The sequence below is a fragment of the Maylandia zebra genome, linkage group LG2, assembly GCF_041146795.1.
Source record: "Maylandia zebra isolate NMK-2024a linkage group LG2, Mzebra_GT3a, whole genome shotgun sequence".
In the NCBI taxonomy this organism is placed as follows: domain Eukaryota; kingdom Metazoa; phylum Chordata; class Actinopteri; order Cichliformes; family Cichlidae; genus Maylandia; species Maylandia zebra.
The window spans coordinates 10918026-10943225 of record NC_135168.1 but is presented as its reverse complement, the minus strand read 5'-3'; the positions used below and the strand labels follow the sequence as shown (position 1 = coordinate 10943225).

Below are 25200 nucleotides of genomic sequence, written 5' to 3'. Positions count from 1 at the left end.
GGATTTCCAATGGACAGTATGGAGAAGTGAAAGTACACAAAGGCTGTGCTGGAACACGTGTGTTACACTTTTTGACAGCTGAGAACAAAACACAATATTTTGCATCATCTCTGCAGTGTCTCTTCTTTCCTCTGCTGTTGTGCTTTTAGCTCCAAACTGTTTCAAATGGTTTGTCAGCAAGCTGACCTCTGACCTCTGCAGTACTAACTCCTGACCCGTACAAAGAGCGGGCGTTTCTGACCTTTGACCTGCAGCTGTATGTCTCTCAGTCTCAGTTCTTCTCTCCGTCACTGATGGAGCAGGTGTAGTTGCTGCTGACAGTCAGTCGTTTGTTTTCTCAGAGTGAGGCTGAAGTCTGAACTGTTCAGAGCATCAGGTCTCATCAACGTGCGCTGCTGTAACGCCGCTTTGTCCTCTGAGATCACCAGGTATGAAACCTGAGTGCTGACAGAGCAGCATGTTCCCCCTCATTCACCTCCACCACCACAGCCAAGGCATGCTGGGAAACTGAGGACACACAGACGGAGAACTGAAGTGTCTGCTGTGTGTTCATCTCAGAGTCCTCACAGGTGACACATTAGCTCCAGAACACCAAGCCAGGTGTTTGAAGCCTGACAGGGATTCTTCCCATCCAGAGGGAGGATTTAGCTGCACAACAATGAACATTAGTGTGTAGTTTAGAAACACAGACTGTGCCTGCACTGCATCTAGTGAAGAAAAGTGTTACTGCCAGAGAACCAGGCTCCTTTAAAGCAGCTGATATTAAGGTTGAAAAATCAACAATAAGCTGATGTAATCAACGTTTCACAAAATGGTCAGCAGCTAAAATCTGGAGCCGTTCTTTGGTGGTAATTAACAGTTTGTTCTTGTTAGCTAATTATGTCATTAAAGGTAGCAGCAGAAGCCTTGTGTTGAAAGCCCATTCACTCACACATTCACACAGTATGTGTGTGTCTGTGTTACACTGTGGACATCCCTTCTGTTGGAGCGCCATCTTGTGGCAGGTTTAAGAAATGTTCTTCTTGTAAATCCAAACTGATGCACCTCCATAGCAGACTGTGGAGGCTTTCAGTGACATGAAGACTTGATTTATACTGTCATATTCTCCTGTTACACAAAGCACAGCACGCTGAACATGGATGAACTGAAACTCCCAGCATCTGACTGAGGAAAAGCACAAATCATTCTCACACTGACTCCTGCTTGATTTTAGATTTGCTTTCAAATCCTCACACTTTCATATGAAGCACTAAATGGGCTCCAGACTGTTTATCTCAGCTTCCTGTCAAACACACTGCTGCTCACACCGAGGCTCAGTTTACTCCTCCAGCCTGGCTTAACCTGCTGTCTGTTAAAAACAGTCCCACACTCCTCTGTTTAATCCTTCTGATCAGACTCTTTGATTTTGTATTGTTTTTACCTGAAGTTGTGTTTTTGATATGGTTCTGTCTGTGAAATAAAGCTCACACACACACTGCTACAGTCCTTCATACACTTAGAAACGAAGCTGCTCCTTTCCTCAGTGCTGACACATAAAGAAGAGTTGGTTTTATATCCAACACGTCTCTGTTCCAGAAAACAGCTTCAGCAGCCTCTGAGTCTGAACTTGGAGTTGGTTATAAGCCACAGGCCTGTGTGCACAGCAATGAGGAAATATAATGCAGTAAGTGAAACATGGATGTGTGGAACAGATTATCCCAAAGGTTGATTCTGTTCATCTGGACGTTCTCAGTGAAACATTTGGTCTCTCGGTCAGGTGACTCCTTTAGCCTCAGCTGACTGCAGCTTTCCAAACCTTTGTCACTGGATCACTCACTTCATCTCCAACGTGTCCCTGACACAGACAGCTGGAGCCGTTACAGCAAAATCATTGATCATCGTTTTTAGAACATTAGCTGGTGTTGGTGGGCAGGCTAGCAGTGCTAATTGTTAGCACTAGTTCTGCTGCTCTCCCTTTGTCTCTGTTATTGTTGGTCTTTAGTGAACAATAGAAAGTGTCTTCATGAGACTGTTGCCTAATGTTCAAATGTAGATAACACCACCTGCACCAACCTGTTACACAGCACAACCCTCTGGTGTAGCTTTGGCTGGAGCACATATTGGCAGCTCCAGTGACATCACCACTCCATGGTGACATCATCTCTACAGACTGTGGCTGTTACATATCCTCACCTGGTAATAATAAGACTGTCCTCAGCTGCACACAGCTCCAAGATGAACAAACTGAAGTAAATACAAATTAGAGTTACCATAGATTGAAATCTTGTAATCAGAGCTAATTCTTAGTGAAACTCTCACAACATCATATCATGATCCTGGGTTAGTGTCTCGGTCTCAGATCACAACATCAGCACAGGCTTGGCTTGGGTGAGGTATTGAGTGGTTCTTGTCCATGACAGCTGCAGGTACAGTGCCATCAGCCATGCTGCACCACATGTCTGCCCAGGAACATTAGTGTGGCTGAGTCTCATGTAAACATTGTGCTAAAGTGGTGGGAAAGTGGCTGCAAGCTGGCTGCACTGTGTCCAATACTCTCAGTATGATATCCACAAACCTCTGAGTGTCACAGAGTGGGCCTGTGCTCAGCTCACTGTGCCCCATTCAATTCTACTTGCATAGTTTTACAAGTAAAATTAAAAGTTGCTCAATGATAAGTTATTGTAGTAACAACTAAGTCCATGGTCATTATTTGTTAATAGTAGCTTAAAGCTTCTGCACCAATCATGGAGCACCAGGTTTAGAGCATGTGGATCTACAAAAGTAAGTCCCAGTAAGATGGGCTGAGCCTTACATACTAGAAGAAACATGTCATTCCCAGCAGATGAAGCGCCCTTTAAAGCAGGATCTCACTTTAAACCTAAAGAACTTGCTATGAGCATGCAGTGCATTCATGGTTATTATTCATACGATTGTGGGGAGCTAATAAAGTGCAACTATCACATTACATTTTATTATTAAATTGTTGTTAACAATCCCTTCACTTCTGCTTATCTAATTCATGGTTGCAGGATGGCTGACAGCTTCCATTAGGCAGGAGGTAATGTCCATTCTGGCCACAGTGCAACCCACAATGTGTAACTGACACTATTATATTGCATTATGTTATCTTTTTAATAAATGATGACAGTCAGCTGAATTTGCTGCCCCCTTGGTGGAGGACATCAGGATCAGCAGCTCCATCACAAACACCACAGAAGAAGAACAACACTGGATCAGATTATCTGGACGTGTTTGACAGGGACAGTGTTCATGTTCATGGACATCAGGACAAAAACAGACGATGGAAACCTGCCAGATTTGAGCTAAACTGCTCGTTTCCATGTGTAGTCCCTGGGAGGTCACATGACCAACAAAGACACACAAGCTGTGTCCCAAAACGTCGGCTGCATCCTCCGGAGGCCGCATTTGAAGGCCGATGACGTCACAGCCAGGCGACGAAGGCTGTCCCGATTCCTCGACTCCTTCAAATGCGTCCTTCATTCCCCCGAGTTTGAAGGATGGGTCGGGTGTGTCCTTCGTGGCCCACCATATCCCAGAATTCATAGCGCGGCCCAGACAAATTTCAGCTGCCAACAATGGCGGCCGCTACTAAGTTTTAAAATTTAACGAGGGAGCACTACTTACTTACAATGAATTCCTTACACTATATAATTTTCCCGTCAGTGTTGGGGAATTCTCAATGGTGCTTGGTGCCATACCCTCAGGGACTTTAATGTTATATAAAAACACTGACAGCTCAATATCTGCCTCAGTCACTCTCCCTGATCCAGCTGAGTCAGCAGTGGGAAAAATCTGCTTTTCACAGGAACTTGGTAACAGCAATAAGAGAATACGTAGTTTATTCCAAGAAGATATCATGTCTCTCCCATATATAGAATATCTTACTGGAACCGACATGTTCCAGATATCACCTGGAAGACAGTCTGGATGATCCCATAAATATCTAATTGTGAACAAGGTGAAGGAAATCTCATATAAAATTCTTCATAAATGTGACCCAGCCAGTCACTATATGGTGACATTTAAAAGAGACATAAATACTAATTGAACTTTCTGTGGGGATCATCCAGAAACTGTGGCACATCTCTTTTGGTTCCTCTACACAGAGATTCTGGAAGAATTTAGCAGTTTTGTTATTGTCCATATTTTAAGGGAGTTTTCTTTACGATGGGAAAATGTTTTATTCTTTTTCTTTAAGTTCCCCAGGAAGAATGATAAATGTTTTTTATAAAAAATTTATTAATACTTTTAGCTATTTTATATCCATAAATGTAAGTTTATTAATAAAACACCATATTTCTGCCGTTTTATAAGGATATGAATTGTACATACAATCAATTTCAGACTCAACCAACAAAAAGCCTCTCAGAACAATATTTATATGTTGATTTTTTTCGCCTACTCATATCATCATTTTTTTACTCCTGGTTCTGTATGTTCATGTTCTGTTCTTTTGTAAACTTCATCTGTTTGTATGTTGTATACTCATTGTGTTTCAATAAAGTTCGATTTAAAAAAAGGTACGTTCTAAACGAAGCTTCAGACGTCACTGATCACGTGACTCTGGCCAAACGAATCAAGCCTCGACACGGTGCTTCTGAAGCAGCGCGTTGATCTTTCTGACACACGCACCGGAGCGTCAGCTTCAAGCGGACCATCACTACGTCTCACATCTAAAGGTGTCAAGGTAACTTTGAACTGAGTTCAGTCAATCTGGAGTTTTTCCAAGTTTTCTGTTGCTCTCTGTGAGAGAAGAGCGTTAAAGGCGGGGCTCTCCAGAGTCCAGCAAAACAGGAAACCACAGCTGGGTGTGTGTAAGTGTGCAAACCAATAGAATGCATCGTGGTGGGGGGGGGGGGGCATCACGGGCAAGAAAAAAATAAAATACTCGGTCGTACCCATGCTTCCCCGACGTCATGCCAGCGCATATTGGGAAATTCGTAGGCACCGATCGGTTTTCTATCAGCCATTTGCTGGGAGTAAGGGCGCCCTCCGTTTGCGAGGTGCGCCTGCTGCTGGCGGCACAGGGAGGAGAGGGCGGGGCGGCGGGGAGTCTCTGGCTGGCTGGAGCGGCATCTAATAACCAACTCGCAAAACAAAATAAAAACAACAAACAGATATTATGATACAGACTTATAATCTGCACCCATGTTTTTTCTCAATTCTATAAAGTGAGCGCGAGAGCCCTCGGTGCGCCTGCGCGCTGCTGAAGTCAAAGTAAACTTTATTGTCATCTCCGCTACAGACAGTCCAGCATATAGAGAGACGAGACGACGAGGCTGCAGTTACAGCGGTGCAAGTAAACAAACAATAAATATAAGAAGAGTAAGAAAATAAATCTACACTTTAGGACTCAGGGTAAAGGATCAATAACAATTTAAATTATAATTTACAGTTTGATGATTTAAAGTCTCACACAACCCGTCAAAAGGGGCGGGGCCGGCTGCTTCCAAGTAGAGAACATTTCATTTATAATGATGTAAATCCAAGCCCATCATGGATTCACGATCTGAATCCTGGGTTGTGTGAAATCCCAGAAATCAACCTTAGACAAAGTGAATCTGTGAACTAAGGTGTAGGTCTGTTAGGTTAATTGTGCTGATCCTCGGGTTGGGGGATTTGTGTTTGTACTGGAGCGCAAAATTCAAACCAATGGAAGATGGACAACAAAAGTTCAAAGCCATCAGGTGCTCAGTTTATGTATTTATTTTTGGCCTACATCAGTAAGAAATGCCAAATTATATACACAAAGTTACAGGAATCACCACTCCTGTTATTCATGATGATTTCAGTAACATCACATAATAACATGTAACATTATTATGTGATGTGCGTACTGTTAATGCTGATGCTGTGGTGAAATTCTCTGCTTCTTTTGTGTATTCTGCATCTATTACGTCAGATTGTCTTACCCCTCATATGGTTGAGAATTTTGCCAATACCCTGTTAACTACATGTTCCTCCATCCTCGACACTGTGGCACCTATTAAAATGAAGCGCCCCAGAACTTACTCACAATGTTGGTTAAGTGACTCTGTTCGCACTCTACGACGTGCGTGTCGGCGGGATGAGAGAAGGTGGAGGAAAGATAAACTCCAGGCATCTTACGACATCCTACGTACTAGTCGCTTGAAGTTTCAAACTGCTGCCAAAATGGCTAAAGCAGCTTTTCTTTCAAAAATTATCTCTACCAATGGTAACAATCCTCGAATTTTATTTAAAATTTTTAACTCTGTGGTCAACCCCTGCCCCACTATGCCGCTGCCGTGCTCCACGGTTCTTTGCGAACAATTTTTAAATTATTTTTTAGATAAAGTCTCATCTCTTAAATCTGCTCTTCCTTTAATGACAGGCCCTGCGTTTACCCCTGACTGTTCCTCTTCCTTCTATCAGTTTGAACCCGTTTCACTCCCTACTCTTAAGCGTCTGGTTGAACAAATGAACAATACTAATCTCGTATATGATGTTCTTCCATCTCGTATAGTTAAGGACTGTTTTAGTGCAATTGGACCTAGTATATTGTCCCTTTTGAACTCTTCTTTGCTCTCTGGTTGCGTACCATCAGCCTTTAAACATGCTATAATTCAGCCTGTTCTTAAAAAAAGGAACCTCGATTATAATGATTATGCGAACTATAGGCCGATTTCCAAGCTTCCGTTCTTGGCCAAAATTCTTGAGAAGATAGTGTTGCTTCAACTCCAGGCCTACCTGGATGAGAATAGCATTAATGATAAATTCCAATCGGCCTTCAAACCACATCATAGCACTGAGTCAGCGCTGCTCCGAGTTCTCAATGACCTTCTACTAATGGCTGACAATGGACGCTCCTCGGTCCTAGTGCTATTGGATTTATCGTCGGCTTTCGATATGGTTGATCATAAAATCCTATTGGCGAGACTTGAGCACACTGTAGGCATCAAGGGTGTTGCCTTGGATTGGTTTAAATCATACTTCTCCAATCGGCTCTCCTCGGTTCACTTGGCCACTTCCTCTTCCTCCGCTGTACCTGTCTGTTGTGGTGTCCCTCAGGGATCTGTGTTAGGCCCTACTCTGTTCTCATTGTACATGCTTCCATTAAGCGCTATCTTTGAGAAATATCACATCGCTTTTCATTATTATGCTGATGACATTCAGATCTACTTTGAGTTAAATGATGACCTAGCTTTGTCCTTGAATAGTTTTCGAGAGTGCATGTGTGAGGTCAGGCAATGGCTCCTGGCAAATACTCTTATCCTTTATGATAAGAAAACTGAAATTGTGGTCTTTGGCAGTGACGTCCTTCGTGCCAAACTTCGTGATGCTTTTGGTTTTCTCACTAACTCCTTTTCCGACACTGTTAGGAATTTGGGCGTGTTACTTGACAGCTCATTTAAACTTGATAGACAAGTGTCTGCTGTTGTTAGATCCAGTTTATACCAACTCCGCCTTATTTCTAAGGCCAGGCAGTATATCTCGCATAAAGACCTGGAAAAACTCATCCATGCCTTTGTAACTTCGAGGCTGGATTACTGCAATTCACTCTATTTTGGACTCCACTCTCCCTCCTCCATAGATTACAGACAGTCCAAAATGCTGCTGCACGCATTCTAACCAAAACTAAGAAGTTTGCCCACATTACTCCCGTCCTAGCTGATTTGCACTGGTTGCCTGTGAAATACCGTATCCAATTTAAAATTCTGCTGTTTACTTTTAAAATCACTAATAACACAGCACCGAGCTATCTTAAGGAACTCTTAAGCTTATATGTCCTGCTAGGGCTTTAAGATCATCCTCACAGTTACTGTTGGTGCAGCCTAGATCTCGGCTGAAGTCTAGAGGTGATCGAGCGTTTGCCCTGGCCGCACCAGAGTTGTGGAACAACCTTCCCATTGGCATTCGGGCGTCTGACTCTATTCAATCTTTTAAATCACGGCTTAAAACATATTTGTTTAATCTTGCGTTTTCTACCGGTTAAATGCTGGCCTTGTCTGCAGTGATTTATTTTACTAATTTTCCTATCTTGCTTTTTATTTGCGCTGTGTATGTCTTATCCCCATTGTGTGTTGATGGCACAGTTATATTGTGCTATAGCTATGCGCTATAGTTATATTTTTTCTATTGGTGGCTTTTTCCTGTGAACATAATTCTACACTTTTATTTTTATGACTCTGATTATACTTGTGTTAATTTGTTTTATGTTAAGCACTTTGGCATGCCGTTGGTTTTTAAATGTGCTCTATAAATAAAGATTGTTGTTGTCCTGTAAGCACAGTCTGCCTGTGTCTTTTCTCTGCAAATGAACATTTTCAGCCAATATAGGTAATACATCAACATGGCTGCCGTGGCTAAGTTAGGAATATTTATAATGTCATTTCCAAAACTTGCATATGATCTGCAATTTGTAGCAGATCTACTGACTGTCACAGAGCAGCTGGAGCAGTCTCGAATGCAGGTCAGTCCACTGCTGCCCCCTGTGGCCAAGTGCCATAGCTACTGCTGGATGAACTCGTGACACATCTGCACCTGTTTCTATGAACACATTGAGTCTGAGTGGCTGCACTTACACTGGTGCATTCAAACATATTGAAAGATGCCAGCAATGTGGATTGTCAAGACTCAAACCAATCCACATTGCTGGCGTTGCATCTTTCAATGGCAGCAATGGGAGGTATCAGTGCTCAAAGCTTTTGTGTTTGTTTCCAACAAGTTGCCCACCTCGGGAAACAAAAATGTGTTCTTTTACTTGTCAGATGAACATATGAGACACTTTGACTCTTCAGTGCAGTGTGGGGCCTAACAAAGATCTGTTTTGTGTCCCAGCTGATCAGCAGGAGGAGGAGAGTCTGACGGAGCAGCAGAGGAACATTTTCAGCTACTTGGACTCAGCTCAGCCACTACAGAGGAAACGATGAGCTCAACACAGAAGGTGACAGACAGAGCAGGACCATATGACCAAAGATATTTATCACCATATACATTTGAACATTTGCCATAACGATGTAGCTGACGATAGAATTGACACCAGACAAAATACTTTACAGCTGCACAACTTTATTAAAAACCCATCAATGTATTTTCACTGAAACAACCAGCTGTTGTTTATGTGTTTATGTACTAACAGCTGGAAACGTTTCATACAGCTTTGTTTGATAGAAATGAAGGAGAACATATTTAGTTCATTTGTTTCTACATGAGCTCTGTGTGATTTGATGAGTATCTGAGGCTGAGACCACAGGACTGTGAAACATGATTGTTGGGCTTCATTTCTGTGCTGAACAGTCGTTTAAGATTAGCTGTAAATAACAATTAGCTGATGTTGTTCATGAGACTAAAGTCACCTCACTGTGGTAATGTAAATATAATATGGCCAATATTATAGTTATTATATTGTTGGCATTACTAAATTTGGCTCAATGCTTACATATATGTGTAAAAAGCAAATGTAGGAGCTGTGATAACTGTGTCTGATAGAATGAAGAGTAGACTGATATATGAAATATTCCTTTATTGGGTGAGAAAATCAGACCATGTCATAACTGCTTTAAGTCACACAGAATAGATATCAGAGCCTTAAACAGGCTGACTTCTGCTAAATGGGTCAAACTGGGCAGAAGGTCTACAAACACATAACATCCTTATAGAATATGATGTAACACTATAGATCAACTTAGCTCAGAATATATAAAGCATATAAACAGTTACAGCAATATGATGCAACAAACACAGCAGCTGCTGATCCAAAATACTCAAAGCTTCATAGTCAAAGGAGCTTGCAAAGAAAAGCGTCTGGACTTCTTTAAGTTACTTGAAGACGTTTCACCTCTCATCCGAGAAGCTTCTTCAGTTCTAAGGTCAAATGGTGGAGAGTCCCAGATATAAACCTAGTGGGAGTGACCCCCCACAGAGGGACAAAAGGACCCCTGATGATCCTCTAATCGCCTGAGCCAAGGTGTGAAACTGGGTGTGGGTCCCAATCAGCCAGAGTTTCGGGTGTGTTCATTGTGAAACCTGGCCCCACCTTATCATGCGAATTCCTGAGGTCAGATGGCCCAGGATGTGAGTGGGCGTTAAGGCGTCTGGGAAGGGATCTCAAAACTGGATTATAGATGGCAGAGAGTTGGTGTCATAAACCCCGCCTCTGTTCAAAGATGGTCACTCACAGTGGGCATAGATGGCTTCTTTCACTCCTCTTTCAAACCATCTGTCCTCTCTGTCCAAAATGTGAACATTGGCATCCTCGAAAGAGTGTCCTTTGTCCTTAAGATGCAGATGGACAGCTGAGTCTTGTCCTGTGGAGGTGGCTCTTCTGTGTTGTGCCATGCGCTTGTGAAGTGGCTGTTTGGTCTCTCCAATGTAGAGGTCTGGGCATTCCTCGCTGCACTGTACAGCAAACACCACATTGTTAAGTCTGTGTTTTGGCGTTTTATCTTTTGGGTGAACCAGTTTTTGTCTGAGCGTGTTGCTGGGTCTGAAATGCACCGGGATGTCATGCTTGGAGAAAACTCTCCTGAGTTTCTCTGATACACCGGCTACATAGGGGATGACAATGTTGTTGCGTCTGTCCTTCTTATCCTCCCTCGCTGGTGTCTGGTCTTCTTTTCTGTGCCTCTTTGCTGACTTTAAGAACGCCCATTTAGGATAGCTGCACATTTTGAGTGCTTCCTTTACATGTGTGTGTTCCTTCTTTTTTCCTTCAGGTTGAGAGGGAACATGTTCTGCCCGGTGGTGTAGGGTCCTGATTACTCCAAGTTTGTGTTCCAGAGGGTGATGGGAGTCAAAGAGGAGGTACTGGTCCGTGTGTGTGGGCTTCCGGTAAACTTCGATGTTGAGGTTGCCGTTCTCTTCAATGTGCACAGTGCAGTCCAGGAAGGGCAAACAGTTGTCCTTTGTGTCTTCCCTGGTGAACTTGATGTTTTTATCCACAGTGTTAATGTGCGCAGTGAAGGATTCCACTTCTTGTGTCTTGATTTTGACCCAGGTGTCGTCCACATATCTGTACCAGTGGCTGGGTACTCTTCCTTTGAAAGAGCCAAGAGCCTTCCTTTCCACTTCCTCCATGTAAAGGTTGGCTACAATAGGTGACACGGGGGAGCCCATGGCACAGCCATGTTTTTGTCTGTAAAAGCCTTCGTTGTATTTGAAATATGTAGTGGTGAGGCAGAGGTCTAACAGGGTGCAAATCTGATCGGCTGTGAAGTTGGTCCTGTCCTCCAAGGAGCTGTCTTCTTGTAGTCATTTTCTGACAGTCTCCTCGGCCTCCGTGGTGGGTATGCAAGTGAAGAGAGAGAACTGAAGAAGCTTCTCGGATGAGAGGTGAAACGTCTTCAATTAACTTAAAGAAGTCCAGACGCTTTTCTTTGCAAGCTCCTTTGACTACGATGACCTGGATGACTGAGAACCTTCACAGACTCAAAGCTTCATAGAACTGAAACCAACATTTATTTTTAGCTCCATCCTGCTGCTGATACAGACTTTAGGTTTCTGAACATTAAACTTATTGCTGCCTTTCATAGTGTGTAACTTGAAGGCCCTGAGTACTTTCTCCCACACTGAAAACACTGGGATGATCACATTATTTGAACATTACCTAATAAGACTGATTCAGCACAGACAGTTATGTTAAACTTTCCTAGCAGTCCTTCACAAACAGGGAACAGTCTGTCTATTCTCTCCATCTGTCAGCTGCTGCTGGCTCTTCCTCCTCCTCTTCCTCACACACTGCTGAGTTTGTCCTGGTGGATCATCAGGGCTGCAAAGCCTCACAGATGATGTGCAGCAGTGGCTCCCTCAGTCTGTCCTCACTCTGGACACTTGCAGTCGTCACACATGGAAATCAAATGTGTGATAAGCTGCAGGATTCAAACACAAGTGTAACTTATAAACACATGTTCATACTTTTATTCCACAATCAGAGAGAAAGAAACAGAGAGAGAGTGCAGGACAGACAGACAGGTGACAGTCTCAGGTGTACACACTGCTACACAACAGCACCAGAGAAGCAGGATTTAGTGTTTGTGTTATTACGAGTGTAAACAAGAAGAGTTCCAGATGGTGCAGTGGACACATGTGTGACTGCTGTGATTAAAGCATCTTTCTTTCAGCTTAACGAGTGAACCGTCAGCTCGTTCAAACACACGTTAAAGTGCGTTTGGCTCGACACCACCGAACAGAGGCAGCAATATAACACAGCTAACATTAACAGTGCAGTGAATCCTGCTTGTGCCGTGATGTTCAGGACTGCAAACCGAGCAGCATCACTGACTTTCAGCCTGTTGTGTTTGTGGATATATGACTGACTTTAATTATCCACAAAATCATCACATTCTCTGTCAGATTAAGGTCGACTATTGAACGGCGTATATTTTAAAGGCTTTAAAACCAAGTTAACGCTGAAAGTACAAACATCACTAATGTCACATAACTCTGCCGACAAGGCATAGCTATGGCTATGAAATGCTCTTTGTGTATCACTTCTTCATTATGAAAGATGTCATTAATGCACTAGTAATGTCTCATCTGGAGTATTGTTCAATCATTTGGTCAGCAGCTAATAAGACAGATCTTAACAGACTTCAGTTAGTCCAGAATAAGGCATCCAGATTAGTGTGAAGATGTTCATACTATACTAATATTGATCAAATGCATAATAACCTTTCTTGGCTTCCTGTACAGGCTAAAATATTCTATGGCTTACTTGTAGTTCTAAAGAAAGCAATTCTGTTAAACACACCACATTTATTCTGCTCAGCTGCAGTATCCAGATGAAATACATCATCATATTACACAGTTTTCAACAAGCTGCAATTTAGTTAATGCTCGAGTTAAAAGTAACGTTTTGTAAAACTGTTACATTTAGAGCAACTTTTAAGTGGAATAAGTTGTCTTAAAAAATTAGAGAATTATTCAAAACTTCAATGAACACTTAAAAGCCGATTTACAGAGCTTTTAGTTGTTGTAAATATTGTAAGACATGATTTGTTTTTGAAATTTGTGTAATGTGCCTCAATGTTATTGATATTATTATTATTATTATTGATTGCTTATATTTGAACAATTGTGAAACCTCACTGTGGATGTAAGAGTGAAATTATGTGGATATCTTGAATCCACTTTATTGTGTAATATTTTATGTGAGTATTTGACGGAAGACGAGCAACATCTGTTGTGGAAGCTAACGGGGTTCCTTTAGAATAAACAAACATAGGATTTATTATCACTGAATAATTCTGTATAAATCTATACAAATTATAGAAATATGTAATAGGAAACAACAAAATGATCTAAATTATAAAATAATGTGTGTGTGTGTGTGTGTGTGTGTGTGTGTGTGTGTGTGTACAATCAGGAGGGATGGGCATGATTTTAGTGTTTGAACAGTCATGAATTATCTTTAACAGCAGGTTGGATGTAATGTGTTAGAACTACCAGCAGGTGGGGTTAAGAGACCTTTAAAACACTAGGAGTCCCAGGCTTCTACCTTTCTACCTTTAAAACCCGGAGTGCAGCCAAATGGCTTTTAGCTAGGCTTTAGCTTCAGCCAAGTGGAAGCTAAATTGGCTAGTCATTCATATGTATATTAGGTTGTTACCTGGGAATTCTGGAGGGAAGCGGAGTGGGGGTGTGTGAACGAGGGGGTGGGGGAGCTGCTAAAAGCTGTGAACTTCCCTTTTGTGTTTCATCTTGATGCATTCTCAATCATCCAGGGAAATAAATCTCCAAAAGTCACCAACTTGGAGTGTTTCAGTTTGCCATCTTAGGGAGAAATCAACACACATGGGTGTATTTCCTTTGTTGCTGAGATTTACTGATAAAAACAGTACAAAAAACCAACCATTTGTACACATATGTACAAATAATAATAAAAAGTGAGTGAGTACATTTCAACATTTTCAGCAATCACTCACAATCCTGGCACTGCCATGGTATCTGTAGTCTGCATTGACCACATGTGTATCTGTTGCAGTGAACACATCGCACAGTGGCATGACTGTTCTTGCAGTTGTGTTTGACCTGACACATGGCTCTTTTTCCAGGGCTAGGTGTGGAGGGTTGTGTCCAAAGCAACTGTTCTTTTCTTGCCTTCTTTGCAGCTACATGAGAGTGAGCCAACTCTCTTGCAAGCTCCACCAGGAAGTCCACCCGTCTTTCCTTCATCCTGGTGCATGCTTGATACAGCACATGTGCATTCAGTGCTGCCATGTCAATCATGTTATAAAACACGGCAACTGGCCAAGTTGAAAACACCTAAGAAATAAGATAAATTGTTATTTCCATAGCCCTTTTACACTTACCTGTGTACACTTACACATACCTGAGTGGTGAATTCTAAAGGGCTATGGAAAAAACAATTTATCTTATTTCTTAGGTGTTTTCAACCTCTGCTGCCACGCTGACGGCGTATGCGGCCAAACGGAAGAAGACAGTCTATATTCTTAGCAGCATGCACAGCGTGGTTCAGACTGATAACACTACCAAAAGGAAGCCAAACACTGTCACCCTTTACAACAAAACAAAGTGTGGCGTGGATGTGATGGACCAGATGGTTCGGGAGTACACTGTCCGCAGAGGAACACGGCGCTGGCCAGTTGCCGTGTTTTATAACATGATCGACATGGCAGCACTGAATGCACATGTGCTGTATCAAGCATGCACCGGGATGAAGGAAAGACGGGTGGACTTCCTGGTGGAGCTTGCAACAGAGTTGGCTCACTCTCATGTAGCTGCGAAGAAGGCAAGAAAAGAACAGTTGCTTTGGACACAACCCTCCACACCGAGCCCTGGAAAAAGGGCCACGTGTCAGATCAAACACAAATGCAAGAACAATCAGGCCACTGTGCGATGTGTTCACTGCAACAGATACACATGTGGTAAATGCAGACTACAGATACCATGGCAGTGCCAGGATTGTGAGTGATTGCTGAAAATGTTGAAATGTACTCACTCACTTTTTATTATTATTTGTAAATATGTGTACAAATGGTTGGTTTTTTGTACTGTTTTTATCAATAAATGTCAGCAAAAAAGGACATACACCCATGTGTGTTGATTTCTCCCTAAGATGGAAAACTGAAACACTCCACTCCCCCACCCCCTCAATCACACACCCCCACTCCCCTCCCTCCAGAATTCCCAGGTAACAACCTAATATACATATGAATGACTAGCCCATTTAGCTTCCACTTGTCTGAAGCTAAAGCCTAGCTAAAAGCCAAATGGCTGCTCTCCGGGGGTTTAAGTGGTGTTTGGTGCCACGCTCCACCTTCAGGTTTAAAACTAGTGTTAATGGAGTTTGAAGGTTGAGTTTGTTCCACGACTGCATTTCACTCACTGCCTCTGTTTGTATCTCTGTCACTGCAGGACCAACATGGAGCCAGAAGTCAGCGCTCTCAGGAGGCCGACAAACCTCACAGAAGAAAGGGAGAGAAAAAACACACCTGTGACGAGTGTGGGAAGGGTTTTACTCTGAAGGCTAAACTAAAACAGCATCAGGTCATCCACACTGGAGAGAGACCGTTCAGCTGTGACGAGTGTGGAAAGTCTTTTTCCTTCAAGCGTTCCCTAAAAAGACACCAACTCATCCACAGTGGAGTTAAAGCGTACAGCTGTGATCAGTGTGGCAGAGCTTTTACTCAAAGTAGCAGCTTACAGAATCATCTAGTTACCCACTCTGGAATTAAGCCATACACCTGTGATCAGTGTGGGAAGGCTTTTACTCAAAGTAGCCACTTACAGAGGCATCTAGTTACCCACTCTGGAATTAAGCCATACAGCTGTGACGAGTGTGGGAAGGGTTTTACTGTGAGGGCTAAACTAAAACAGCATCAGGTCATCCACACTGGAGAGAGACCGTTCAGCTGTGACTTGTGTGGAAAGTCTTTTTCCTCAAAGGGTTCCCTAAAAACACACCAACTCATCCACAGTGGAGTTAAAGCGTACAGCTGTGATCAGTGTGGCAGAGCTTTTACTCGCAGTAGCCACTTACAGAGTCATCTAGTTACCCACTCTGGAATTAAGGCATACAGCTGTGACATCTGTGGAAAAACTTTCAGCCAGAGAGGGAGCCGAAATACACACCTACGCATTCACACCAGACATGATGTGTACTGCTGTGAACAGTGTGGCAAATACTTTACAACAGACGCACAGTTACAACAACACATGTTTACCCACACTGAGGAGAGACCTTATCGATGTGACCTGTGTGAGAAGACTTTTAAAGCTCCACATCACCTGAGACGACACCAACAGATCCACACCAGAAAGAGACTCTACAAGTGCATCTACTGTGAGAGAAGCTTCTCACAGTCAGGTCATCGTAACATTCATGAACGTGCACACATGGAAGGAAACTACAGCTGTGACCAGTGTGCCCAAACATTCACCTCATTGTCTGCTCTGTGCAAACATCAGCGCGATCACTCAGGGCTGAAATCACTCCCATCACTGGATCACAGTGAATCTGAAGACACAGAAAGATCCTCTGGTTTCTGTGTCAGACTCAAAAAGCTTGAGATCAGGCTCCACAGAGTTCAGATAGAATCATTTAAACTTGTGTTGAACTGAACTGGTTGCTGGGCTGAACTTCTACATAATACAGATCTACATGGGATCTTCTTTTCTGTTGTTTTACTGAGTCAGTTTTGTCCTTTTTTCTCTGTCCTGGTTTTGCTCGTCTGTAAATGATTGAAACTCAGTCAAATAGTTCATTGTTCTCCAGCAAAACGTTTTGGAAACTCATGTTTAACCTTTAAAACTCTGACATGTTTTAGCACACAAGGCTTCATCGGGGACTTCACTCATGATTGGACCATGAGAACAAAGGTTTTTAGTTCTTTCAAAGAGAGTCTTGGAGATGTTTGATGTTTCTGTTTTTTCTACATAAAGGAATAAACTATTTTTCTTGCTTCATGTAGTGTGGAAGTTTTTAATGTTTCTTCATCTGTTATGTTCTTGAATGTGTTCACGTGAAGATGGTATAAATAAACTGTTGTCAGAGATTTACAGTTATCAAACAGGTGAATAAACAACACTGAGACACTTGGAGACGGTTAACGTGCTGCACGGGTGAGGGCTCAGAGAGGACTCACACCGAGCTGCAGTAGTCGTTTATTATTTATAGCAGGGTGAAACAAGCATAGCAGTTTCCTCTAATTTTGCATATGTGTGTGTGTGTGTGTCTAAGTTCGTATAAATGTCATAGGGTGAACTTCCTCTTTCTATAAACAGAGCGAGTAGTACATTTTGTTCTTTTCCTATTAAGAGTAAAATATGAACATGTACTTTAATGCAACATAAAACTCATTAAAGCGTTTCTTCTTTAACATCCCCTCCTGATGTTAATATTTTTCACTTAATCATACTTTATTATCAGCCAACAATCACTTGATTATAACATTTTCAATTGTAGCATCATTCAGTATGTGTGTGTGTGTTTCTATACTAAATCTTCTTCATCCGGTTCATCTTCTAGTGGCAGTCCAACATAGGTAATTACTGTGGCCTGTACCATTTTGTCAATCATGGATCTTATGCATGGTAGGATACATGTAGAAAACAAGCATAACAATAGAAGCAGAACTCCTATCAGTACGAGTCCTTTTATCACGAGGGTCTTCCAGCTGCCACTCAGCAGCCAGGTCAGCCAGTCCTCATTGTTCGTGACATAGTCTTGTTGCTGCGCATTACTCAGTTGTTGCAACTTGTCTAGGGCGGTGGTCATGGTCAAGGAGTGCACGTTGTCCGGGATATAGGTGCAACAAGTGGTGTTGAATAAGACACAGAGGCCCCCTCTCTCAGCGAGAATCATGTCCAGGGCGACCCTGTGTTGCATGACCACTATTCTGATCGCGTCGATTTCCTCATTCTGAGCCTTATTTATCTTTGTTGAGCTGTTCAGGAAAAGTCCAAATCGGTAGTCAAGAGTCTCAATTCTTAACGTGTTTTTTCCAGTTCCGACCCATGGGAACAGTGAGTGCAGGACCTTCTGTCCGGTGGTCCACAACTTGAACTCCGCTGGTACATCACTGCCCCAGATTGGGTCATAGGGTTGCACGTCATCAGTGTTCCTCTTGCGTCGTGGTTGGTTCTGATGACATGGTTGACCATAACATACTATTGGCGAGACTAGAGCACACTGTAGGCATCAAGGGCGCTGCCTTGGATTGGTTTAAATCTTACCTCTCCGATCGGCTCTCTTCGGTTCACTTGGCCACCTCCTCCTCCTCCGCTGTACCTGTTTGCTGTGGTGTCCCCCAGGGATCTGTGCTAGGCCCTACCCTGTTCTCACTGTATATGCTTCCTTTAAGTGTCATTTTTGAGAAATACCACATTGCCTTTCACTATTATGCCGATGACATCCAGATCTATTTTGAGCTGAATGATGATCTAGCTATGTCCGTGAGTAACTTTCGAGAGTGCATGTGTGAGGTCAAGCAATGGCTTCTGGCAAATTTTCTTATCCTTAACGATAAGAAAACTGAAATTATGATCTTTGGCAGTGACGCTCTTTGTGCCAAACTTCATGATGCTTTTGGTTTTCTCACTAGTTCTTTCCCTGACACTGTTAGGAATCTGGGTGTGCTACTTGACAGCTCATTTAAACTTGATAAACAAGTATCTGCTGTCGTCAGATCTAGTTTCTACCAACTTCGCCTTATTTCCAGGGCCAAACACTACATCCCGCACAATGACTTGGAAAAGCTTATCCATGCCTTTGTTACGTCAAGACTAGATTACTGTAATTCACTTTATTATGGTCTCCACTCTACCCTTTTACATAGATTACAGACAGTCCAGAATGCCGCTGCACGCATTCTAACTAAAACTAAGAAGTTTGCTCACATCACTCCCGTCCTTGCTGATCTGCACTGGTTGCCTGTGAAATTTCGTATTCAATTTAAAATTCTGTTGTTTACTTTTAAAATTACTAATAACACAGGGCCAAGTTATCTTAAGGAACTCTTAAATTCATATCTTCCTACGAGGGCCTTAAGATCTTCCTCACAGTCATTGTTGGTTCAGCCCAGATCTCGCTTGAAGTCTAGAGGTGATCGAGCGTTCGCTCTAGCTGCACCTGAGCTGTGGAACAATCTCCCGATTGGCATCCGGGCGTCTGATTCTATTCAATCTTTTAAATCACGGCTTAAAACATATCTGTTTGAACTTGCTTTTTCTACTAGTTAAATTCTCGCCTTGCTTCTAGTGAGTTGTTCTATTAATGTGTCTGGTTGTTTTGCGTTGTCCTGCGCTGTCAATGTTTTCTATCACTGTGTTTGATGGTACAGCTTTACAGCTTTACTCTGCTATAGCTGTGTGCTATAGTTTATTTTATTAGTGGTTTTACCTGTGAACATAATCTCTCACTTATATGACTCTGACGTTATAGTGCTAATTATTTTATTATTTTATTGTTGCGTAGCCTATGTCCTCTATCACTGTGTATGATGGTACAGTTCTACTTTGCTATAGCTGTGTGCTATAGATTATTCCTATTAGTGGTTTTTACCTGTGAACATAATCCCACACTTATATGACTCTGATGTTTTAGTGTAAATCATTTTATTGTTTTATTGTTTCATGTAAAGCACTTTGGCATGCCCCTGGCTTTTAATGTGCTCTATAAATAAAGATTATTGTTGTTGTTGTTGTTGATGGAATACTCTGAAGGTGTGGTCTGACACTAAAATTGGGGCGCAGAGTCCGGTACAAGAAAAGCTCACAACTAAGACAAAACTGCTCCTGCAAGGAAAGCTCACTGTTATGCATGCAAGGTGATCAGCTCTAGGTGAGAAGACATTTAAATCTCACACTTGTTCTGCTGCATTTTTGAAGCTCAATTCCAGGAACAGATCGCAGGGTTCATTTTTATATACACTGCAACTGCCATGAGGACAGGGCCATTTTTTTGTTGTTGTTTGTTTTTCCTTTTGCTCTGTGCAGCATTTTGGCAGCATTTTTAAATTTCTCTTTGTATTTTTTCTTTCTTTTACTAGTGAAGAGATGTAGCGTGAACAGTCTAAATATCCCATATGGGTCATGTGAAATGGTGTTTTCAGTTTCATTCAGTTGAAGTAAAGAACGTTGAATATTTCTAAGTGTGCTGTTTTGAACCAACATGTCACAGTATGATCAGTGCTGTAATTTTTGACAGTCACTGTATCAATGTTATTTTTGCATCTCTTGAATAAAGGTTTTGACCTGCAAGTGCTAATTTCTTTAGTTATTGGGGTAAAATGGGTAATGTTAATAGGAAGGTGTTTGCCAATTCAGTAACCTAATTTAGTGTTAATGGAAACTAACATTATCTCAAATTGTTTAGTTATAATTGTTGTTTAACTGAATCTTGATTTTTGATCTTGATTTGTTCTTTCCCAACATTTTTCAAAAGAAACAGTCTAATTTCTTTGCTGTGATTGATTCCAGAGAACACGGAAGAACTGACATTATTTAACTGTTGATTTATGTAGATTCAGTGGAGGAGTAATGTCAGTTTAATTCTTTACCTACTGTCAATGCAGTGAAATTAGACATTTTGTTTTGAAAGGTTACTGGTGGATGCCAGCAACCATCTTGGAAGAGAACAATATAATCTGTTATAAGGCCTCCATTTGAAAATTGTGTATTTGATACTAGAATATAATAGCAAAATATAATTTGAAGATAACATGTAGTATTTAAGTGACCAAGTAGTATTGGGTAAAAGTTATTGAATGGTGTTGGGATAAAGTGAGAAAATTGTGAAGGATTAAAATATTCCAAGAGCTCAAATTACTTCATCAAAACATGTTTAAGTCACATTTTATCAACACAAATTGCACAGGCTTATTGAACATGAATAAATTGTGTTAATTTAACTCAATTGTTTAAGTTGCTGCCAAAGCAAAACATCTGTGTGCAACAAATGTCCACCATTGAATTAAATAAATCCAACAACATATTTTTTTCAGTGTAGTTTGGACTTTATGATTTCTGTAACTGGAAAATATTATTTTGTTTAAAGACAGAAATGACCGCATAGTTGCAACATCAAAGGGAAATATTAATTAATTAGCATCAAGTATATTTGTTGCTTAAGCGTTTGCACTATAACTTAAGTAGGATTATAACTTTTAAGGAAGGAAAGATTTCAGATATTTAGTTCACTGTTTCAGTTATTTTATATGAAATTAAAACATTTACGTTGGTCAAATATGATGCTCTAAATCAAATAAAAGTTTGAAAATAAATGATGTATTTTTAAATGCTGCAACAAATGTTCACAAAAAGTAACTATAATTAAAACCAGTTAAACAAAATCAAATGTTTGAATCATGCTTAACCAAATGCCAGGCTGGAGAGCTGAACCTAAAGTATACGTAGAAAGATTTCAACATCTGAGCAGTTTTTAATGTTTTTATCACATATAAATGTCACAGCAGTGGGTCCTGGCCCAATGCTTTGTGTTTTTGGTTTTCTTTGACTCTTGTTTTTCTTGCTTTTTGTTCTTCTTATTTATCAGGCTCTCAGTAATCTTAGTTCTCCCTCCCTCAGTGTTCATTTCAGCCTGTGTTTAGTTTCTGTTCCCGTGTCCCACGTTTCATCGTTTCATGTCGAGTCAGCCCTGTCTCTCTGTTTCCTGTGTCTCCCCAGTCAGCCCCGCCTCCCTCGGGCACTCATGTGTGATACAGAGTAATAAACCTGACTACATTTGCTACACTCTCTTTATTACCTGTTACTTTAAAATTCATACACTAATTATGTCTGTCCATCTCTCTAATGTGAAGGTCAAAGGTCAACATCCCAGTGACATAAGAATAATCCCAAAGGGGCAAAGGCAGCGGTTAATTTAGCACATTTAGCATTAAGGGTACAGCAAGGATATACTTTTACTTATTGTGGCAGGGGTGTGGTCTCTGGCCTGCTGCAGTGGAGGCTGGTGGCGGGACGTTGGACGGCACAGGTGAGGGTGATGGAGCTCATGACTCTCCCCTTTATAGTGACGGAGGAGACCGGCGTGGGGGAAGCGTGTAGTGGAGGAAGCCGAGGAGAGAGCTGGTTTCTGGCTACAAAGACGGCGTCAAACCAGAAAAGATTGCTCGTGGTCAAATAATGTGTCAATCAGCTGTGAATCCAACTGTGTGTGGCTCAGTTCATGTCACAGTGTTGTTTAGTATATCTTCACTTGTCTCACTCTCCTTCTGTTCTGTCCATCAGGACGATCCTCAGCGCTTACACAGATCCTCCATCGATGTTTTGGATCCAATCAGTGATCAGTTCTACGAGGAGGCCTGGATGTTCACCAGCGCTCGCTACACCTCCATCTACCAGAAGGTGAGTGTACTCCTTTGTACTCAGATTAACATTTTACTTCTTAAAATACATTTTCATATATGAGCTTTCTATTATTTCATGGGCCATTTAATCAATATTAAAATTACAAGCATATCAACAAAGGTGAAGCTGGTTTTTTCCACTTGCTGTCACACAGTCATGGAGGAATACAATAAATACATAATCAGTCATAGATCCTGAACAATGACATTAAAAGAAAGTCTGTGGCTCTAAAAACTAAACAGTATAAAGACATGCTCCAAGCTGCTGTTTCTCTCCTACTCCTCTAGGTTTTCCACTGTCGGCCATCCAGCGATGCTGGAGGGCTACCTGGCCAATGCTGGCCTACACAAAGAGGTCCCGGCTCGGAGGAGCTGAAGAAGATCCTTGCCTTCCTCGTCAGTTTCCTCTTCAGTTCCTATCCCAACAAAACCTTCTTGCACCTATTAGCTCCAAAGAGGCTATGGTGCCCGTGGAGGTCTGGACCTGAGGCCTGTGCTCATCACGTGGATAGAAAACACTCTGACACCATTCTGGAGGTCTGATGGGACTCTGACCAAAACACAGATGAAATAAAACTTGTGGCTGGAGCTTTTAAAATGACTTTTTCACCTCATAGATTAATGCTCATGATTGCATGTTAGCAAGACAGCATCTCCCCAAGGTGAAACTCTCAGGAGACATTTACTCTTAAACTGTAATCTGGTTGAGACTACTTGAGGAGATCTTAGTAGCGAGTATGTGGATTTAGTCTCTTCACCAACAGCAGACAGACCCATGCCAAGAAAGCAGACATGTTCTCAAAGAAAGCCGAGAGCAGAGATTGGAAAAAGCTAAAAAGAAAAAGCTGCAGCTTCAGACGACTATCTGCCTGTAAGGCTGAAAAAGTCCAGTTACGCTCTATTTTGGAAAAGCTCCCAGTTTTGGTAACCTGGACTTTTATTTCCCCTCTTCTGCTACAGATGTTGACTGTGACCTCAGAGGCCAACTGGACCACACAGCTGCAGCAGGAGTGAGGGAGAGGAGTCTTCATCCAGCTTCAAAGAAAACATCCAGGTAAAGTGACGTGGATCAGCGGATAAAGCCGTCTCCACTTTCAAAGGAGATCCTCTGAGAGAGAGACTCTCTGAGCCGTTTTAGCCTCAAATTATAGGACTTTATAGTACAGCAACACTTTTAAAGGACAAAAATAACATAAACTGTGACTGTAATACAAACAAAGTATTGCATGTGTTTTTAAAAGTGTTCCTCCGATGGGCAGGATATCACTATTAGACTGTCCCACCAGCCAACTTCAACAAGAGACCACAGCAGCATTCAGTGATCAGCACAGATGTTCCTCTAACACTCAGCATCTGATCCCTGTTGGTCTGTGTGCTTCTGCTTTTGCTCAGTTAGAAACCCTGCAGCAACCCGACCCAAAACTGTGTCTTCTTGTTGGCCTCAACGTTGAAGTGTCAAACGTCCAACATCTGGAAAGGAAACCATGCCAGTGTACTGTGATGTTTCACCAACATGTGGCAGACGCTGGTCCTGCCTTTCATGCTGACATCAGCAGAGAGCCCCGCCTACCTCAAAGCCTCCCCTGTCATGTATTGATCAGGATGATTATGAAGATGAGCGAGTGCAAATAAGACTGTAAAAGTCCACGAGCAGAATGTTTGGATGCTTTCTGATGATTCATGAATATCATGAGAGTGTTTGTGTGTTTTGTCTTTTCTTTGCTGACGTTTGTTACTAACAAAGACAATTTACGCTCTGTGTGTGTTTTCATCCTTACCAGCCGCACTCTAACTGCAATGAAGGAAACAAACTGTAGAAATGGTCGACTCAGTGACTTCATAAAATATTGAAGTGGTTCAGGTAGAGCCAGTTTTTAAATGACCATGAACACTGAGCGTATTGTATCTGTACAGCATGTTTTTCTATTAGACAGATTTGTAACAGAGGCCTTGCTCTCAGTAAGTTTGAAATCCTTTTCTGATTTATTTTGTAATCTCTGATCTTTGTGTATCCTGCTCAGTTTGCATGCTGCCTGTAGGAGTTTCTGTCTTTGTATTTGAAGAGAATTCATTGAATATACTCAGCTGCTTCCCTTTGGTGCCTCACACATCACTGAAGTTTTTCAGTGTCCAGTTATTTGTTTTTAATAGCTGTTTGAATTCTCTGTATGTTTGACCCTGTAGACTGTTTAATGGACTGCTCATCTTCCTGTTTGTAACCACTGCCTGTTTAGGACTAAAGATTTGGATTTTTGACTTTAACACAGCCTCTGCGTGTCGTCCCTTTGTGTCCTCGTCCTCTGTGAATGTGTCACAGATGTTTCCATGATAATAACACAGCTTTCCCACAGTGGCTTGCAGCAGCATTTATTCACAGCACATTTGAGAAAGGTTCAGATTAACTCGATGAGTTTATATTCAGAATGATTCTGACAGTGGGCCACTGTGAATTGTGATCTTTCATCAGGTCAATGTTTAAGTTCAGTATTTCAAAGCAGGAGCTATGAACAGTCATCATGTTGGCATTAGAATTATTATTATTAATCATTATTAATAATGTCATTACTCATGTATAACTTTGATTAGTATACATGAATTTTATCAATAGTAAAAATAATGAATAATTCATGTATAACTTTTATTGTGTTTTGTATATTAATTATATTTAAATAGAGATGTTGACCCTGTCTCTACAGTAGCATCAGTGTAACATACATTATTGGTCCAAGCTGTCATAAATGGGGAGCCTGATCCTTTATTATGAAAACATGACGAGTATTTTTCTTGTCAGTTGGGAAGAAGTTGGTCTTTTTTTCCTTCTTTCTGCTCAGTTTGTCTTTTCTTTGATAATTGAAACTCTGATCAAACCTACTTGTTCTGCCCTCGCACTTAACTAGGCTGACAGACAACC

At 41.6% G+C, this 25200-nt stretch overlaps 1 protein-coding gene across 5 annotated transcripts; it reads left to right on the top strand.

The window, feature by feature from the left end:
* Window positions 1-8739: 8739 nt before the first annotated feature.
* LOC112433634 (phospholipase D1) lies at window positions 8740-24834 on the top strand. Of its 5 annotated transcripts, none has more exons than XM_076889041.1 (5): window positions 8750-8905; window positions 22171-22287; window positions 22578-22826; window positions 23250-23343; window positions 23686-24834. In XM_076889041.1, the coding sequence occupies exons 1-4, from the start codon at window positions 8888-8890 to the stop codon at window positions 23301-23303; spliced, it is 438 nt and encodes a 145-aa protein (XP_076745156.1). In that variant the 5' UTR covers window positions 8750-8887; the 3' UTR covers window positions 23304-23343; window positions 23686-24834. The 5 variants fall into 5 exon arrangements, 3 of the variants coding, with proteins under 3 accessions (XP_076745145.1, XP_076745156.1, XP_076745151.1); XM_076889036.1 differs by having other exon boundaries at window positions 8752-8905; window positions 23682-24834; XR_013100524.1 differs by having other exon boundaries at window positions 8758-8905; window positions 22578-23160; window positions 23682-24834.
* Window positions 24835-25200: the final 366 nt, after the last annotated feature.